The 14,849-nt window shown below is 62.3% G+C and overlaps 6 protein-coding genes across 6 annotated transcripts in view; 3 read left to right on the forward strand and 3 right to left on the reverse strand.

Annotated features, from left to right (window-relative positions):
* Window positions 1-2,412: 2,412 nt before the first annotated feature.
* Window positions 2,413-3,668, reverse strand: F751_1867 (Casein kinase I; the record flags this gene model as incomplete). The annotated part of the gene is made up of 4 exons (XM_011399574.1): window positions 2,413-2,585; window positions 2,701-2,819; window positions 2,924-3,038; window positions 3,482-3,668. The coding sequence occupies 4 exons, from the start codon at window positions 3,666-3,668 to the stop codon at window positions 2,413-2,415; spliced, it is 594 nt and encodes a 197-aa protein (XP_011397876.1).
* A 2,726-nt stretch (window positions 3,669-6,394) lies between these two features.
* On the reverse strand, window positions 6,395-6,898 carry F751_1868 (putative 30S ribosomal protein PSRP-3; the record flags this gene model as incomplete). Its single annotated transcript, XM_011399575.1, has 2 exons — window positions 6,395-6,509; window positions 6,753-6,898. The coding sequence occupies 2 exons, from the start codon at window positions 6,896-6,898 to the stop codon at window positions 6,395-6,397; spliced, it is 261 nt and encodes an 86-aa protein (XP_011397877.1).
* Window positions 6,899-8,479: 1,581 nt separating this feature from the next.
* On the forward strand, window positions 8,480-9,807 carry F751_1869 (GDT1-like protein 1, chloroplastic; the record flags this gene model as incomplete). Its single annotated transcript, XM_011399576.1, has 4 exons — window positions 8,480-8,555; window positions 8,658-9,050; window positions 9,322-9,432; window positions 9,698-9,807. 4 exons carry the CDS (start codon window positions 8,480-8,482, stop codon window positions 9,805-9,807), a joined length of 690 nt encoding a protein of 229 aa, XP_011397878.1.
* A 689-nt stretch (window positions 9,808-10,496) lies between these two features.
* F751_1870 (hypothetical protein) lies at window positions 10,497-10,712 on the forward strand (the record flags this gene model as incomplete). Its single annotated transcript, XM_011399577.1, has 1 exon — window positions 10,497-10,712. The coding sequence occupies one exon, from the start codon at window positions 10,497-10,499 to the stop codon at window positions 10,710-10,712; it is 216 nt and encodes a 71-aa protein (XP_011397879.1).
* Window positions 10,713-11,082: 370 nt separating this feature from the next.
* Window positions 11,083-13,761, forward strand: F751_1871 (Protein MOS2; the record flags this gene model as incomplete). Its single annotated transcript, XM_011399578.1, has 8 exons — window positions 11,083-11,276; window positions 11,455-11,752; window positions 12,198-12,302; window positions 12,475-12,556; window positions 12,693-12,792; window positions 13,115-13,238; window positions 13,415-13,496; window positions 13,658-13,761. 8 exons carry the CDS (start codon window positions 11,083-11,085, stop codon window positions 13,759-13,761), a joined length of 1,089 nt encoding a protein of 362 aa, XP_011397880.1.
* A 479-nt stretch (window positions 13,762-14,240) lies between these two features.
* F751_1872 (putative protein phosphatase 2C 6) overlaps window positions 14,241-14,849 on the reverse strand; it is a gene marked incomplete at both ends in the record, with an annotated part of 3,182 nt that continues 2,573 nt past the window's right edge. Inside the window, one exon of the mRNA XM_011399579.1 lies at window positions 14,241-14,671. Within this exon, the coding sequence (XP_011397881.1) occupies window positions 14,241-14,671 (431 nt within the window). The remainder of the gene's footprint in view (window positions 14,672-14,849) is intronic.

Raw genomic sequence — 14,849 nt, forward strand, 5'->3', positions numbered from 1 at the left:
CCCCCCCTGGAATGACCACTATCGTGGGCGTGGGCAACTGGTCGGCCCAGGACCGGGGGGGCATCATGCGGGGGGCTCCGTCGGGGCCCTGGATACGCTTCTTGCGGCGGGTGTGCAGGGTGGTGGTGGTTGACGAGCACAGGTCATCAAAGCTGTGCTGCGCCTGTCACACCACCCTGCACGCCCACCGGCACAAGCGGGTCTGCAATGGCGTGGAGACGTGGACGGAACTGTGGGACACGAAGCGGTGTGTCAACACGGCATGCAAGGTCAACGTTGTCAACCGCGACGTGAATAGAGCGGTGAACATCCTGATGCTGACCAAGTGCTTTATTGAGAATGCACCTCGTCCCACAGCTTTAGGTGGACCCCTGCTTCCCCTTCCATTCCCCTCGCCCCCTACCCCCCTGGTTCGCCGATTGAGGCAACCACCTGCGCCAGCGACATCCCGTCCTCGGGAATAAGCTGCTAGCAACCGGCGCAAGCCCGGTAGAGGGGGGAAGGGTATTCCGTGCTTTCCCGGGTGCCCCGTGCCCACATGGCCCCCCGAGGAGACAACTCTGGTACTCGTCGCAAATGCGGACGGTGTTACAAGTCATTAGGCAGGGAAGCATTGTGAAAGGGGGAAGGGAATTCGCCGCAAGTTGAGATGCAGGGCTTGGACGTGGCTTGGACGTGGTTGGCGGGTGTCCTGCCAGGATCTCAAGGGCATTGCCTGTGCCACTCTGTCCACAAAAAAGGGAAGAGGGCACTTCAGGGAGCCTCGAGCTCAAGCTCTATGACACCATTGCCCCCAAATGGAGCATCAAGTTCTGACCAGAAAGAGCAGCCTGAGGCCGGAGTTCCACCAGCGAAGGGCACCCAGGTCAGGATGGTCTTATTGCAGTGCATGGGAGGAATGCTGGGGTGATGGTGCTGATGAGGAAGCGTAGAGGCGTGTCAAAATATCATGTGGCTTGCATCCTGCCGGGCCGAAAGCTTGTTCAGGCCGCAGTCTCGTCCTCCTCCCCCCCTTCTTTCTCTTCGCCGGCATGCGGGGGGCTCCGTCGGGGGCCCTGGATACGCTTCTTGCGGCGGGTGTGCAGGGTGGTGGTGGTTGACGAGCACAGGTCATCAAAGCTGTGCTGCGCCTGTCACACCACCCTGCACGCCCACCGGCACAAGCGGGTCTGCAATGGCGTGGAGACGTGGACGGAACTGTGGGACACGAAGCGGTGTGTCAACACGGCATGCAAGGTCAACGTTGTCAACCGCGACGTGAATAGAGCGGTGAACATCCTGATGCTGACCAAGTGCTTTATTGAGAATGCACCTCGTCCCACAGCTTTAGGTGGACCCCTGCTTCCCCTTCCATTCCCCTCGCCCCCTACCCCCCTGGTTCGCCGATTGAGGCAACCACCTGCGCCAGCGACATCCCGTCCTCGGGAATAAGCTGCTAGCAACCGGCGCAAGCCCGGTAGAGGGGGGAAGGGTATTCCGTGCTTTCCCGGGTGCCCCGTGCCCACATGGCCCCCCGAGGAGACAACTCTGGTACTCGTCGCAAATGCGGACGGTGTTACAAGTCATTAGGCAGGGAAGCATTGTGAAAGGGGGAAGGGAATTCGCCGCAAGTTGAGATGCAGGGCTTGGACGTGGCTTGGACGTGGTTGGCGGGTGTCCTGCCAGGATCTCAAGGGCATTGCCTGTGCCACTCTGTCCACAAAAAAGGGAAGAGGGCACTTCAGGGAGCCTCGAGCTCAAGCTCTATGACACCATTGCCCCCAAATGGAGCATCAAGTTCTGACCAGAAAGAGCAGCCTGAGGCCGGAGTTCCACCAGCGAAGGGCACCCAGGTCAGGATGGTCTTATTGCAGTGCATGGGAGGAATGCTGGGGTGATGGTGCTGATGAGGAAGCGTAGAGGCGTGTCAAAATATCATGTGGCTTGCATCCTGCCGGGCCGAAAGCTTGTTCAGGCCGCAGTCTCGTCCTCCTCCCCCCCTTCTTTCTCTTCGCCGGGATTGTCGTGTGAAGCTCCATCAACTTGATCCTCGGAAAGTGGTGAGGCGGACACCTCGGAGTCGTCACTGGCACTCTCGGGGCTAGCGCAGGAGATGTCCCGTGCCAACTCGCGAAGCTCCCCAGAGCTGAACCGTAGTAGTGTGTCTGTCATAATAGCTGCTTTAATGATTTTTAGTGGAGGATAATGTGGAAAGTACTCTAAGAATGAGTAGATTTTGTTGTGGGGGATATACGGCACGCGCTGGAAAGGTGCCATCCGGAACGGATCTAGATGGAAGCTACGCAGAGAGGATGGAGGCTCATTAGACAAACGCTTCGACTCCAGCTATGTTACAGCACCCACGTCCCTTGCATTTGTCATGGATGTGCGCGGTGTATAAGCTCTGGATCATCTCCTAAGACCACACAACCATCACTCCTCAGCACACAGAGGCTTGGCGATCCTCCCTTTGACTGGGCCCATCTGGGCCAGGGGAGCACCTTCCTCATCCAGCAGCGATCGCAGGTACCCGTAGTCGGGCAGGTCCTTGGGCTGCAGGTGCAGGCAGTGCTCCAACCAGTCCTCCAAGAAAGCAGGCACTCCACCTGTGGCGTTGGGACGGGTGTAGGGCATGGGCATTCCCAAGCAAGCAGCGTTCCGCTTCTGGTTGCCGTCCTCGAGCTAAATCCCGCATTAGGCAGTATTGGCCCAGACACGCACCCTCTTGCATGGCGTTCTCCAGCAGGGACTCCCTGTTCTCAGCCATGGCGGCAAGCTCCTCCCGGGTCCAGCCGTTGGGGCCGCTGGTCCGTTCGGAGAGCATGTCGGGCAGCCCAGCCCTACGCGCTGGTGGGGACAGGGTCAGGGAAGGGCGTAGGAAGTCTGGGCGCATGCGCTCGTACAGGAGCTCCCCAGTGTGCTGGTCTGTTTCCGGCTCCCTCACCACGGCAGCTTCCCCATCCAGAGGTAGAGGAGGGTGTAGGCCAGGCTTTCCATGTCATCCCGTGGCCCGAGTTCGTTCTCGTAAAGACTGGCTGTGCTGGCGTAGTCGGGCGTGCCTGGGCAGGGAGATAGGGGGGGTGCGGGCAAGGTGAAACCAAGTACACCATGCGGGAGGGTGATGAAGCTGACCATGCGAATGCCTGCATCTCCTCTGCATGCTCATTGCCAAAGGATGCAAAGGGTCGCTTCTGAGCAAACACCAACCCGTTCCTTGATAGTATTCCCTGGCAAGGAGTACTCTGGTGAACCTGCAAAGGTTGGGCGAGGTGGGTCCTGTCCTGCCTGCCACTGCTGTGCCATGCCGAGGTCTATCAGGCGAACAGCAGGCTCCAGGTCCGGGACCCAGCCATGAGGCATCACCAGGTTCTGTGGATCGGAAGATCAGGGGAAGGGTCGTCAAGGAGGATGAGCAGGCTGCATATTAGTATAGTCCAAAGGGGGTAACAACACACAAGGAAAATCGTAGCCTAGGTCACCCAGACATCAATCCTGACCGCACCGGATCCGTACCACCCTTTCTCACACACCAGACTACTGACCTCTGGTTTCACATCTCTGTGGAGGTATCCACGGCCATGCAGCCACTGCAGAGCATCCAGGGCATGACTTCCCAGGGCTTTGACTTGTGGTGCAGCGATCACCCGGCGGCGGCGCAGGTCGTGGAGCGACGGCCCCAGCAGCTCCATGGTCATCCTAATAAGGTTTTACTAGGAGGCAGGCTTGGGTAGTGGGAGCAGGCAGAGCACGTGCTTCCAGTACACTGAGCTGGATACCCGCATTCACACAGCTACAGACGCTGTCAGGGACTTACCAGGGAGCAGTCCCAGTCGGGGCAGAGTGAAGACCAAACTGGAAAGCACGTGGGATCCACTTGCAGTGCTGCTTGTGTGTGAGGGCGACGTACACGTTCCACTCCGTCAGGAATGTCTGCCTGCCGTGTGCCAGAGGGGACGTTCTCTTCATTTGGCTGTGTAATAGGGGGAATCCCACAGCACCAAATGAACTTCACCCCTGCATGAAGTCGACACGATCGCAGCCAGGCTCTCCCACCAAGATCAGGCCCTCCACATCACTCACCATGTGAAGTCCCCAACCTCCATTGCGTTGCCTATCTTCATTGCCACAATGTGCCCGCTGGAATGCTCGGCCCTGTAGACTGTCCCGAGACCTCCTTCGCCCAGCGAGGTTTTCACCTCCAGGACATAGTCCTGGATGGTCCAAGTGTGCCCTGACGAGGTCGCAGAGGAGATCTCCAGACGGAATTGTCTGCCCTGGACCTGTGATCAGAAGCGTGGGGTCGAGGGGACACTGATTGCTGGATGCGTTGGACCGAGGTTTGGTGCGGGTCCGCTGCACACAGGTTCATGGCTGCCCACCTGGGGCAAGGGACCTCTCGACGCCTTTGCGACCTCATGACATTCGAGTGACTGCGCATAGGGATGGAAATAGGAACGATTTTGATGCACGGATGACCAGCACGGGCATGCAAGCATAACGGCTGCCACAACCCCCCGTGCCAGTACTTTACCGGGCAGGGTGGGGTGAGAAATACGATGGGACTGACAAGACCGTCGGCATGAGCCATGGGGCCATGCTCGCTGTGTGGCGTCGTGCAGCCCGATGTAGGTGTGGCATGCCTCATGACTCCAGTACCGGTGACACATTTCGTCAACTGCGGCAGAGGTGAATCCAACTGGTGTGACGTCCTTGTGTACATGACATTGATCTACCCTTCAACACCTGCTGGTTTGTCCTTCCAAGGATTAGGGCCCACGTCGATGTCATTGGGCCGCGATTGCCATCTCGCACCTGAGAGTCTTGGTCTGGCGTACACGGCCTAGCCCTCTTCTTCGCGCACCCTATGCTCTCGGCCATTGCCAGACCTGGATTGCACCCGTAATGGATTATCTGATATCGCTGCAAGAACCAATCAAAACCGACCGAGGGGCACGCGGGGGCCACTTACTGCTGGGAACCACCCCTGCCGACGCAACTCTGCGAGCACATTTCCGGCGATCGCCACATTTGGTGCTGGTGCCTACAGAGGATGCGCGAGGCAGCATTAGGGAGAACCTCAGCTTACAAGAAAATTTTGGTATGATTGTGAGGATTTGAGAGGAGAAAGAATGTCTCTATCGACATCCTTTAGAGCACACCGAAATTGTTAACTTTCTCCATGATGCCGGGGTCAGTGTGACAATCGCCCCCAGGCGGTCTGACATTGCGACACCATGCATTCTTGCATCCATCGGTCATGCGAATGAGCATGGCAATGATACCCAGAGGCGCTCTGTATTATTCGGCTGTGATCGTGTATTGAGCTCACCATGGCCTCGATGTACCATACCACCAGTGCTGCGGGGAGTGCGTGCCAGCACGCACCCTCGAGGGACCCCATGCCGCAGCTGCGCACTTCTCGTGCCGATGAGCTGCATGCTATGCTTCGACAGTACAAAACTCGCTACACATGCATTGGTGAGTCTACCAGGTGGCTGAACTGACCGTCATGACCTTCCGAACGTTGCACTTCAGTGCATCCTTTCCGTCTGTCGACGACGCATACCAGAGCAGGAGATAGGCAAGATCCAGGCTGCTCAGCGTGCTGCCATGGAGGTGCGCAGAGTATGCTGTGAGGATCACAAAGAATGTTTGCACGATCAGGGTTCGATCAGGAGCCCTGTTCCTGCAAGCTGCTATTCCCCTGTTGTTTACTATTCCCAGGAGAATCAACAGCAAAAATCTCGTAAGGAGGCACTTGACAGCGCCATTCGTAAGGCACGGGAGGAGGCGGTGGCAGTCGACGCCGACGTTGCCCATGCCGAGCAAGAACTTGCGACTGTCAAGGCAAGTTTGTGAATGCCGTGCACGTGTTCACTGACCTCCTTCCCCCACAGCATGCTCTTTAGTCACCATGCACACAAATAACAAGAGGGCATAGGGGGTCCCCACAGGCATCCATGGCAGACCTGGTGATCAAGGGCCGAGGCTTGAAGCAGGCGATGGATGGCGTCGAGAGTGCTTCATACCACGCCAGGTGAGTGTTGCTCTGCCGATGCCCCGATCTCCTCTTCACCAAGGTCCAACCAGAAAGAGAGCGCCCCAATGCCAACAACAGGGAGGAGTTTCTGGCAGCTTGCCAAGCCATGGAGCAGGAGATCAGGTGGCCAAAGGGTGGGAGAAGCTGGGCTCCAAACCGTGCATGACAACACTAAGAGCTATGGCAGGTGGCCCCCAAACGCTCATACCTCCACCCCCTGCGCAGATCACTGCATGACAGCCACCCAGGGTACTGGCTGACATCCTGAGGGCCTGCTCGGGTTCCCATCAACCAGCTCTCAGCAAGGCTTTGGGTGTACACACTGGTCCACATCAACAGAAGAAGGCAATTGACTGCGTCCATGATGCAGGGGCATCAACCATGAAATCTGGCGTTGGGGAAGTTGTCCTTGGCCTGCTTCAGCGTGGGGTTGTCCGACTGCCAGTAGTTGATGAGGGATGTGAAGCTGTTCAGCACCTCGATCACTTGCCTGTAGCATATAGAGAAGGGTGAGAGAGTTGAGACACTGAGAACCAAATGAAATCAATAAGATAGGGGGAGTTAAGACTCGAGGAACCGGGGTGGCTGGCATGCTCCCCAGGCCGAGGACGGGCATGCCCGGTCTTGTCCTGCGCCATCTCGACACCCTTCCCGGAGAACGTCAATCTTTTAAGAGCAGCACTTCTTCATGCAGCACCCTTGTTCTCGACGACGAATTCATCACGCCACTCACTCCTCTGGAATCCAGCTACTCTCGCCCTCCAGCGTCTCCTTCATCAGGTCCCAGGCCTCCTCCTTGGGCCAGAAGAAGTAGGGCGTCACAGGGCTACGCTGGCCCTGCAGAGAGAGGGGTGAAATCCATGCTGCGCGATGCTTCATGTCAAGATGTCATTCAGGAGCCCAAGATGCACCAAAGAGGTTAACATGAAGCAGGTTCGGGCCCTTTGCAAAGTCATGCAGCCGATGTACATGCTACCCATTGGCCTCTTCACCCTCCCTGCCAAGCCCCCCCCCAGGCAGCGTACGCTGAACAACTGATCCACTGCGACGCCAATCTGCTTGTCCATCCACAGCACATTCAAGGCGAATCTGTTGGACCTCTTGCGGACCGGAGCTGACGTGAGGCCGTCCGACGGCACGGATGGAGGAGCGCTGAGGGTCTCCCTCTCTTCCGCGACATCCTGTGGTGCAGGGAGGGCAGGCATCGATTGCTGTGTCACGGAGAGGTGCACCCCAGTGCCACACCGCCAGGTCCCTCCGGCCCCATCACCTGCTGCTGCTCCTCCACCGCAAGGTCTGCAGCCTCCACCCCACTCCCAGCATCTGCCGGTGCGTCCTGGACCTACAGGGAAGCAGTGCTGGTATGTCAACAGGTGTTATGGAGGTTACGCCATTCTCTTCTCAGATCACAGCCTGTCGCGTGACCCTCTCCACGGCTAGCACACCTCAGCCGCTGCGCGGGCGACAAAGGTGCTCCGTCGAGACTGAGGACGCAGGCTGCATGCAGGCCGGCATACTGCTCGGGAAACCGGCTTGCTGTGGACTCGAGGACGCTGTGGTGGAAGGAGCATGCAGAAGTTGAGCCGCACCGTCACACTTTGCCGCTGCACTGCTCCTACGGAGCCCGCCATCCTTGCCTGGGTGGTGAATGCCGCTGAGCGAGATGAAAGCACTTGGAGCTGCATATTGACGTCCGCCTGCAGCTAATCCAAACACTGTATAATCCCGCCCCCGACTCCAGTGGGTATTGGACACTGCATATGGAGGAAAACAGCGCGCTTACCTCCAAAAGCCTCATCCACTTGGCGGGGAGGAAAGCGAGCGGGAGAACGATCCAAAGAAAGCCGAGGTAAAAGGACCATGCGCCTGGCAGGTATCACACAGCCAAAATGATTGCATGCGGGGCTCTCAGCTCCCATGCATTCACGACAAGACCACTGAGGCATGGGGCCGACCTGGCGCGGGCTGGGCTCGTGAGGGGCGCCCCATCGGCTCGGTGTGTACGGCCTCATGGAGCACATGACAGGCACCCACCTCGGTCCAGCCTTCAGTCGTCCAGCTCGCGCGATCGTACCGGATCCAAGGCCTTAAAAACACTGCAAATCTCAGCCCAGGTACTGTGAATCTTGATGAATCGTGTGCCATTCGGTGCTGACCGTGCAAGGCTCATGCAGGCTCAACCTTATGGCTCCATTGCAGGGCACGGAGGCGGACGGGGCCAGGCCCCGCCGTCATGCCGCCTCCATCGTGATGCTCCTTGGCATGCTTGCTCTCAGCTCCTGGCACCCCGTGACAGCACTGGCTTCTCCTCTGGACTTGATCGCTTCCTCGCCCGCCGGCCCGGGGCCCCTCATACCAGGTACTGCATGTGCTTGCCAGGCTGCTGCCATGGTGGCCCTCCAGGAGGCCACCATTTCTGTGATACTGCGGGAAGGAACTGAATGTCTGTCCAGCCACTGCATGCCCGCCTTGGCTGCTGGCCATGGTACTTCTGTGGAGCACCTGCAAGATGTGCCCGTGTTTGCTGTGCATGCTGGTCCGCGACCCCAAGGAGTCTCCTCCCTCTCCCGAACTGGTTGCCCCTCATTCCCCAAACTCAAACCCTCGAACCCCGTCTCCCCCCCTCCACCTGACCCAGGCTTCCTGGGGGACAGCACGCTGCGCGAGGGGGCCGTCTCCGCCTTCTTCCTCATCTTCCTCTCCGAGCTGGGCGACAAGACCTTCTTCCTGGCCCTGCTCCTGGCCCTGCAGCTCCCCCGGGGCCTGGTTTTTGCCGGCACCTGGGGCGCCCTGGCCATCATGACCCTGCTCTCCGTGGGCCTGGGCCGGGCCCTGCACGTCGCGCAGGTGGTGGTGCCCAGCCTGCCCGGCGGCATCCCGCTGGACGACGGGCTGGCGGTGGTGCTGCTGGCCGCCTTTGGCGTGCAGGCGCTGCTCAGCGTGCCGGATGCCGACGAGGCGGTGGAGGACGAGCGGGCGGGGGCGGAGGGCCTGGTGGGAGGGCTGCTGGCCAAGAGCGGCAACGGCATAGGTGGGGTTTTTGGGGGGGGGTTATGGGGTGCCTGGTTGAAGGGGAAGGAGGGGATAGGTGGGTGGGACCCTGTTGGTTGCCCCTGTTTGAAAGGAGGGGGGGGGGCGAGTGAGTGGATGTTGGTGCTCACAGGCAGAAGACACCCCGTGTGTATCGTGGATGGGGTTCTGATACAGAGGCGGCCCGCTCAGAGAGTCTCGCCGCGCTACACTGAGGGCCCACCAACCCCTCATCGCCTCCCCCGCCCCTGGTCCCTGTTCCCAACTCACAGGGGGCTCGCTGGGCCTGGTGGCGTCCTGCTTCGCGCTGGTATTTGCCGCAGAGTGGGGCGACAAGTCCTTCCTGGCCACCATCGCCCTTTCGGCGGCCTCCGATCCCCTGGGTGTGAGGGGTGTTGGGAGAGGCGGGCAGGCGGTCCCTCTGCAACACTGGTGGGCGAGAGTGTGCCGTCCCTAAACGCTCTGCCAGGTTCTGATGCGCTGCATCATAGGGAGGTCATGTTAAAGCACTATGTGCCAACTCCCCAATCGCCCCCCCCCCCCTGGCTGAATCGGGTCTTGCCTGGAATCGGTGGGAGTGGGCGGCTGCCGAGGCGCGCCATCGCCGGGCAAGTCGACAACAGGCGCGTCGCCCTTCCTCTCCCGCAGGCCCCTACATCACCGACGTGGCGTCGAGCTACTCCCCCGACATGCTGCTGGGGGGCCGGCGGGGCGCGTCCGCCGTCGCGCAGCAGCGGCCGCCGGTTGCCGCGCACTGAGCTCGCGAGTGAGGGCAGCGGCCGGCTGCCTGCCCTGTTCACCCACGTACACAATTCCGTCTTCTCAGCCTGTGACGTCGATAAATAGACAACCCAGGGTCTGGCCACGCAGGCAGTCTCCGGAACACCCCCGCTCCCGCGCGCCATTCTACAGCGAGGGGCGTACGGGCGGGCCCGCGGCGGCGGCCGGGGCCGCGCCGTCGAGCCGACCGTGCTTCGCTATGCCTCCTTGGTACAGAAGGGGCACTTCCACGTCTTGGAGGCCTCGGCACGCTGCGCCGTCATGCCCACACACCTCCCGTCGAACCAGCGCCGGCAGTAGTCGCAGAAGATCCAGAAGTCGCCGTCCCTGGTTTCGTATGCATTTGGAGCCGCCGTTAGGTTGCCGCCATGTCGTGCAAGGCGACAGGCCCATGCCACTGCAGCTCTGCACCACACAGGAGCTCTGGGCAGGAGCACACCAGCCATGCCACACCCCTGGGCTCCCACACCACCCGCACCCACTTGAACTCTCGGCCGCAGTTGGGGCAGGGCTCGTACTCCGCTTCCTCTGCATCCTCCGACCCCGAGGACTCCTCGGCGGCCGATGAAGGGGGAGGCCCTTGTCGCGGCCGCCCCTGGTTGGCCTGGGGAGGAAGGGCGAAGACATTCTCGGAGCAGGCGGGGGGTCGTATAACTTCGGATAATGTATGCTATACGAAGTTAGTACGCATGTTGCAGGCGTCGTGCTGGGCGCGCTGGCTGGGCATGGCGCGGCCTCAGGCCTGGCCATCCTGGGGGGCAGCGCGCTGGGTGGGGTGGCCAACCCCCGCACCGTGCAGATAGTGAGCGGCGTCCTGTTCCTGGGCTTTGCAGCCAGCACGGCCTTCGACATTGCCACGGGGGCGCACGCCTCCATCCTGTGATTGCATTGCCGCGGCCCCACGCATGGGGACGGGCACCTGGCCGCTCAGACGTTGTGCTGGGGGCCCTCGAACCGCTCGATGAATATATTGAAGAACATTTAGGCCTGAATGGTAATATACTCATGACGGCAATACACATACATCGCGGGGGCATGAGGGGTTTGGTGCCCCTTAGGGGCATGGCCTGCGAGCATGGATTCCAGGGCGCCAGACCGGACCGCGCAAATTTGATGTCGCGCATGGAGCGATAAAGTGCAACGCACACACATCGAAAGGTCGATCAGAGCATGCAAACACGGTTCATAAACATCACCGAAGGCCTTCAAATCTCCAGCTTTCCCCTTCCCCTGACCTGGTGTCGGCACTCCCCATGTCGGGGGGAGGGCTTAGCCTCGCCTTCACGGGCCCTGCTCGGAAGGCTCGACGGCTGGAGGTCCACGAGACGATCGAGGCGGTAGTTCGGGAGGAGATCACCGGCGTGGGAGCTGGCGGGGTACAAACAGCAGGCACTGGGAACCCACTGGCTGACCTGAAGGTGATCGAAGCCCAGCCCAACAGCTTCAAGTACGCAGGGCTTGTGGACTTCCAGGGTGTGAGAATATGCCAGAGCTTGGCAGGGTACGGGATTGGTGATGTCAACACCTGCCCCTTGCGTAATCTCAGAACCTGGTGAGGAGGCAGCTGCTCGAGGAATGAAGCCTGCTTCTTTGACAGGCCCTCCCTCTTCTCCCCTCTGCTTCAGGATTGCCAGCGGCAAGTTTGTACCCAGCTACATCCCAGAAGCGGCCGACAGGGCGGACCAGGAGGGCGGTATCGACAAGTTTGAGGCGGCAGCCCAGGACGCTGTCGATGCCCAGGGCGACGTCACCTACGGCCTCATCCGCCGCGACCGCACCGACGAGGCCTCCACCTCGCGCCGAGCGCAGGGCGCCGGAAGTGGCGCCGTTCTCGGCCCCGGCGACCAGGAGACCCTGGCCCTGCGCCGCGACCTGACCGCCCTGCCCGAGGTGGCGTCCCTGGACGCCTACGAGGCCATGCCGGTGGAGATGTTTGGCGAGGCCCTGCTCAGGTGCGGTGGGTGGGGTGGGGGTCCAGGGGGTTGCCAGTGGGCGTGGGTTTGGACATCAGGACATGCTTTTTCAAATCAGAACTCAGATGAGCTCGTTACCGTTGTGGCATGGATCTGTGCACGGGCCCTGCCCTACGTCGCTGGGTGTTCTTTGGGCTCCCCACAGTATGGGCATTCTCTGTGCAAGTATGTGCTCCTTTCCCCCGGCTGCCGCCTGCCATGCCTGAGCAGTCGTTGACGAGGCACCCCATCACGAACTCAACAGGGGGATGGGCTGGCGGGAGGGCACTGGGCTGGGCAGGAACCGGAAAGAAGGCGCGGAGCCGGCGCAGCCCAAGGACCTGAAGCGCCGCCCCGCGCGGCTGGGGCTCGGCGCCAGCGCCGCGCCCGTGCCGACCCACAAGCGCCACATCAAGCCCGGGGAGACGCGGGCGGCGGCGGCGGAGGGGCCGGTGGACAACAAGGGCGCGGCGCACATCCCGCTCGCGGAGCGGAACCCGGCAGAGCTGGGCGCCGGGGAGGTGAGGGGTCGGGGTGGAAAGGGAGGAGCACAAAGAATGAGGAGAGGCCCACCAGCCGCCTTGTGGAGGGTGGCACCCAAGGCACTCGAGCTCAGTGTGCGCCATGGTTGCCTCGTTCAGGCCCTGGCATCCGCATGCACACCCCCTGACCACCAGCCATGCCAGCACACAGGCTGCGTGGGTGGTCGTTGGGACCCACTCTGGTCTGGCCTGCACCTTTGTCGGGCTGGAGGCCAAGCGCGAGGGGCGCTCAGGTGAGGGTTTTGGGGTTTTGGGGGCGCGGGGCTGCGACACGCCTGATCTGCTGGTGAGTGTCTGACTCCCCTGAGCATGGTTTGAGCATTTTTGAAGGGCTATGCACCCCAACCTGGCACCCCGGCCGATGCGCAGAGCGAGCCAGGGTGCGCCTGCAGCCCAGCAACGAGGTGGTGGTGGTGCGGGTCTCCGACCTCAGCCTGGCGGCCCCCTCCAGGCAGCGCAGCAGGGGCAAGTGCGATGGCCGTGGCCAGGAGGCGGGGGAGGAGAGGAGCCGGCGGGCGCCAGATGGACCGCAGCTCGGCGATGGCTCACTGAGAAAGCAATCAGACAGCAGGGCCAGGGAGGGCCGGGCCGACGCCTCACCCCCATGGCTCCTGCCAAACATACGGTGTGTGTAGCCTCAGGGTGGACCCCCAGTCTCTGCCTGGGGGGTGGAGGGTTGGGCAGCGGTGGCATGTGCTGGACTCCCCTTCATTCGTTCAGGGGCAGGTCATGTGCGTGCCCGGATCAAGCATGCCCCCCAGGACCCAGATCCTCGCCGGGCGCTGCCGCAGGGTCAAGGTGGTCGACAAACGGGCGGAGGGGGGCCGCGTTTACCTGAAGAAGGGCACCGTCGTGGATGTGGCCATGCCCCGCGTCTGCGACGTGCACCTGGACGACCTTGCGAGGACGGTGCAGGTAGGGGGGGGTGGAGGGGGGCGGAGGACTCTGGCAGTCGCGTGATGCACACTTGTGGTGGGACTGGCGCGGGTGTATGCGCCCATTGCGCCGTCGATGGAAAGGCCTGGCCCTCGCTGCTGCTGCGGACTCTGTGTAGTTGCTCACCAGTCCCCTCCCCCCCCCCGACCCCACAGGGCTTGCACCAAGACCAGCTGGAGACTGTGGTTCCCGGGGTGGAGGGCACCCCAGTGCTGCTCCTGGCAGGCAGGCTGCGGGGTCGGCACGGGCGCCTCCTCCGCCGGAACACAGGCGAGCTCTCTTGGGGGAATGAAGGGCGGGGAGGCTGCCCTGCCAGGGGGCGCATGGGTCCCGCCCGTCTGGTCTGCATCAAGGCAGCATCAGGCCACCCCCCCCCCCCACCCATACTCGCTGCGCAGAGGCGGGGGCGGCTGCGGTGCAGCTGACGGCAGACGGGTCCCTGGTCAAGGTGTCGCTGGACGAGGTGGCCGAGTACGCCGGTCCGGAGCACGATGACGAGTGATCCTGGCCAGCCGTGGCGGTTGGCGGGTTGATGGTGCCGTGCGCTGGGCTGCATTCCATGTGAAGCGAGGCCACGGCCCCTGCGTCCCTGACTGCTGAACACCAAGCCCCGAGCGTCGTGTACAGTGTTACAGAGTGATACTCCACTGGGTGCACAAGGATCTCCCACGTCGAGGTTATTGAAGTGCAGCAAAATTGTGGGGCGATCCTGGCGAGGATGGTGCAAGCGAGTCGGCGACCTGGATTCACCTGGCAGCTCAAAGCCCGGCCTCCTTTGGGGTGCAGGGCCCGGGGGGGCGACGTTATGGGGCGGGGGCGGGATGTCGATGCCACTGGCAAGCCGCCCTCTTGCCACCGCCCAGGGGTGTGACGGGGGAGCCAGGAGGGGCCCGGACCTCGCCGCGGCAACTGCGGCGTGTGTCCGCCCCAGGAGTCGCAGCACCCCGGCCAGCACCGACCCCGCTCTGCAGCCCGCCCTGCTCAGAGCGCGGGGAGGAAGGCTACGGCGACGGTGATGTCGTCCACGTGCGCGCCGTGGTAGACCATGGCCCAGCGCAGGCGTGCGACGTCCAGCAGCGCGGCGGCCGCCTCCTCGGCGCTCCCCGCCGCCGCGGCGATGTCCACCGCCGCCGCGTCGCCGATCCACTGCCACAGCCCGTCGCTGGCCACCACCAGCACGTGGCGGGGGGGTGGAAAGGGCGGCGCGACGCCGGGCCCCGTGCCCGACTCGCCCCGCGGCGCCACGGCGTCGCCCGGCACGCCCGCCAGCGCCTGGACTGCCGCGGGGAAGTGGGCGCGCCCCACGTCGGGCGTGGCGCTGACGCCGATGCTGGACGCCAGCGTGTCGCCCAGCGCGCGGCTGACGGCCAGCCCCGGCGAGGTCGTGTTTGGGAAGCAGACGCGGAAGGGGCCTGGGGTGGGGGCCAGGACTGGAGGTTGAGAGTGCCTGTTCGGGAAGAATGCCACACTGGGCGTTGAAACTCGCGGCGGGCCTGGGGCGATGATGAGGGGCCTCTCGCGCGGCAGCGTCCCGCCCAAGGCTGTGAAGCATGCAGGGAATCAGGGCTCCCATGAGGCTGGCCCCCCCCC

Source organism: Auxenochlorella protothecoides (assembly GCF_000733215.1).
Source record: "Auxenochlorella protothecoides strain 0710 unplaced genomic scaffold scaffold18, whole genome shotgun sequence".
Taxonomy (NCBI): Eukaryota; Viridiplantae; Chlorophyta; class Trebouxiophyceae; order Chlorellales; family Chlorellaceae; genus Auxenochlorella; species Auxenochlorella protothecoides.